Source organism: Miscanthus floridulus, chromosome 18 (genome assembly GCF_019320115.1).
Source record: "Miscanthus floridulus cultivar M001 chromosome 18, ASM1932011v1, whole genome shotgun sequence".
NCBI classification, from domain to species: Eukaryota; Viridiplantae; Streptophyta; class Magnoliopsida; order Poales; family Poaceae; genus Miscanthus; species Miscanthus floridulus.
In genome coordinates, this window is record NC_089597.1 from 5021079 (window position 1) to 5024698 (window position 3620).

Below are 3620 nucleotides of genomic sequence, written 5' to 3' on the forward strand. Positions count from 1 at the left end.
GTTCAGCATAGAGCTATAGGCCTGCCCTACCTGGCAGACCAGGTGTGATCTGGTGCCTGAAGTAAGCAAGTAATAGTAGAGTTTATCTATCCTTAGACTCTAAAGCCATAGGAATCCATCTCTACCCTTTCCAACTATATCCTTGTGTTGTCCTTGATGAATTAGCTAGAAGAGTACCTTCGTTCCCTGTGGAAAATACGATATCATGAATACTTCTGGGTGAAGTGCTACAACGGTAATTCCGTGTGCTTGCGGATTATTTCTGTTTGCGTTAAGAAATACCAACAGTCTCATGTGACTCCATTGATGGAAGGCTCTTCACAGACCCCCTACGTTCATTTCATCATAGTCAAGCTCAACATCCTATGCCAACTCCTTGAATGAAGCTTTGAGCCTCTCCTTGCCAGTCATCTAAGCCAGAGACTCCTCTTCCATGTTGACCTCCAAGGTGGCATAAAACTGGTGGATAGCAAACTCATTCCAGTTATGCCTGAAGACCATAGCCTTCATCCATACCATGTGATTGAACATCTGAACAAGTGGCTAAATGAACGGGAAGTCCTCAAGGTAAGACCAACTCACCCACTGTGGACTGTCATGCATTGGCCTATCAATGAACTCACCCTAGAACAGCTTGTATTGGAGCTTGGTAAGGGAGTAGAGGGAAGGAGATGTCATTTCTCCATTGTAGTGGTTCAAGTGGCAAGCCTCCTGAAACCTCCTTGTGTTCTTCCACTCATAAACCTTTGTTGGGCACTTCTTCAAATCAATTGGATGAGCTCCCTGCTCATCCTCATCATCCTCCTCCTCATCATCTTTGTCATCCTCATCATCATCCTCATCACCTTCCCCATTGCTATCATCATCTCTTTCTGGCCCCTTGCCATAATCCTCCTGCTCTTCATGCTGTTCCTCCTGCTCCATCTCTTCGTGTTCCTCCTCCTTGAGAATGTCAGGAGAAGGAGATGGAGACATGGCCCTCTTGGACCTCCTCTTGTAGGGCTCTTTCCTCTTCTTCAGCAGCACTTTGCTACTGCCCTGTGCTTGGCAACTGCCACTGGCAATTTCTAATCATGGTTTCTTCTTCTTCGGTGCCCCACCCTTGAGGCAAAGCACTACATCAATCCTGCACAAAAGAGAAAGGACAAGCAAGTTAGGGAAATCAAGAAAAGTGAGTACAAGCAAAATTTTGGAGCAACAATAAAGAAAGGCAACAAACTAGTACATAGACATGAGCTACAACACCGATGCAACATTTATGAAGGAAATACAAGACTACTATGGAGTTGGGACAATAAACGAGTCAAAAGAGATAACTGAATCAGTACTGAATAGGGAGTGATGGAGTGTTCGTCATGTGGCATGGACCATCCATCGAATTGTAAACAACAGCAATTATCAGGACCATGTTGGTATTTTTTAACACATACAAAAATATTCTACAAGCGCACGGATTTACTGTTGTAGCATTTCACCCAGAAGTATTCAGGGTATCGTTAATTTATATTTTCCCAAATGAAGGCATGGTGTAAAAGTATCTATTTGGTGCATGAACAAGATAACATGATTGTATACTGGACCAATATTCATAACAAGGGTAAACCAGGATAAATTTGGGGATAGTGTAACACACACTCTCAAGCCAATCTCAAGGATAAAGAGAAAAGAAAGAATAAATAATAAAAGAATATTCCTAAACTAGAGCAGGCATATCCTAAAGTAGTTATGCTAAGATTAGCAGATGATCATACAAATACATGGTTAAGACTAAGGTCTAAGCATACAGATGGACGGGGAGACCTCCTAGCACTAGTCTACCAACAAGCGCGAGAGGCATTTACGAACTCCTACACTGTACCTGAACGTGGGGGGTTACAAGGGACGGACAAGGCTGTCACCACCTGTCGCCTACCCCTCAACCGTGGAGCACCATCATATTCAAAGGTTCCCATGCACCTGAGCACCACACCTATGTACAAAGAAACTACCCTTATCCCCCTAGGACTCTGACACTACGGATCAACAAGCATAGGACAAGGGCAAACCCGAAGGCACAACAAACTGCCATCTCAACTTAGTTCTTATTCTAACCATATATGTTGTATGAATGATTAAGCATAAAGTTCTATATGCTAATATAACAAAAGAACTTTGCTCTAGTTCTATAGCATAATTACTTTGATAAAATGAGAGCAAGGCCATATTGGAACCAAATGTATTTCTCATACCAAGAATTGCCAATATGTCCAAGCTCTTCACAAGAGTCTTGCCTAGCTCCAAAAGTACTACTAAAAGTGTAAAAGTACAAGTGAGAGGGAGAGAGGCTTCTTAAGTGAGGTGAGTGTGAGTGAGAGCCCTCCTCCTCCTTATATACTACTCCTATGATGGTTTGCAGGGCATATTCCTAGGAGATCCTCCCCACACCGTCCTCCTCTAGAGTAATTGCACCACCAGATGAAAGACCTTTTCTGATGGGCCCGAGATGCGCCGGCAGGGGTGCATCCACCACCTGGTTGGGCCGCCCTAGCACCGCCTTTGTCTGGAGGATTGCTTGATGGGCTTGGAGCATGTCCATGTGCGCTTCGGGCCTAGAATCATCAGGTAGGTGGGCCTTTCCTTTATTCTTTGCTTGATTTGCTTTACGCTTTCTCTGATTGCGCATTTTGATCATATTTTCCATGAGTTTCAGCTATGTATCCTGCAAAACACCTTTTCTCCAATACATGTGGAAATATGTTAATATGAAAGATATATGTGTGTAAGTTATGCTAGTTCTCCTTTGTTTGTCTCTTATTTGGCGGTCAGATTTGGTCGATAGCGACCGCCAACAAGATCCCCCAAGCTTACCCCTTGCTCGTCCCGAGCAAGAGTTAAGTCTTTTGGTTGTTGATCAGGAGTTGCTGCAATGCCGATTACATTTCAAAAGTACCATGTCTATAACAAAGAATTCTTCCTCGATTTGAATGTGTTAGCATTTTATCCACCCTGTTTTCTTGTTACTTGTGGGGCTTTTTGCTTTTCCAAGTCTTGGGCGGTTGCAAGATAGAACGGTTTTACAGAACCACCAGTCATTCATTCTTTGATCAACTTTCTTTCCGGAGGCTTTAAAATTTTTGCAAATAAAAGTAAGTTCCTCAAATGATTCACTCGATAGCTCAATGTGTATGATCCTCACCAAAGGCTTTTGATGATGCCTTGTTTTTCATCCCACTTCTAATAAGCTTTTGTGGGGTTTTAGGTAGGGATGAAAAGAGAGGCATACTTGCATCACATAATATTGCTAAGTCAAAAACCGGATCCAAGGAGATGCAAGTCATACACTTTGATCAAGATGTGCAAGTGTGTGGAATTTAAAATTCTTTTTAATTTGGACTCCTTTTTGCATGGCGCTCTCTCTCTCTCTTTGCGTGTGTTTTGAAAATATGGGCTATCTTTTTTTTCTTTTCTCATGCTTTTTAGCATGGATTTTTTTTTCTCATGCCCTTTGGCATGGATTTTTTTCGTAGCCCATATATCTTTTTTTGACAAAGAAAACTTTGGAGAGAGAGTCATGACATGTGGATGGAGTACTTTTATTTGGTGGACGGATGGCATGTTTTTGCGTAACTGTCAGTGTAAGA

At 42.4% G+C, this 3620-nt stretch overlaps 1 protein-coding gene across 1 annotated transcript; it reads right to left on the reverse strand.

Moving 5' to 3' along the window:
- Nucleotides 1-624: 624 nt before the first annotated feature.
- On the reverse strand, nucleotides 625-975 carry LOC136523192 (26S rRNA (cytosine-C(5))-methyltransferase NOP2B-like). The gene has a single exon (XM_066516959.1). The coding sequence runs from the start codon at nucleotides 973-975 to the stop codon at nucleotides 625-627; it is 351 nt and encodes a 116-aa protein (XP_066373056.1).
- Between the last annotated feature and the right edge of the window lie 2645 nt (nucleotides 976-3620).

What these genes read in the sequence shown, in the direction of transcription:
- LOC136523192 (XM_066516959.1), bottom strand. Translation starts at nt 975, where the DNA reads ATGTCTCCATCTCCTTCTCCTGACATTCTCAAGGAGGAGGAACACGAA.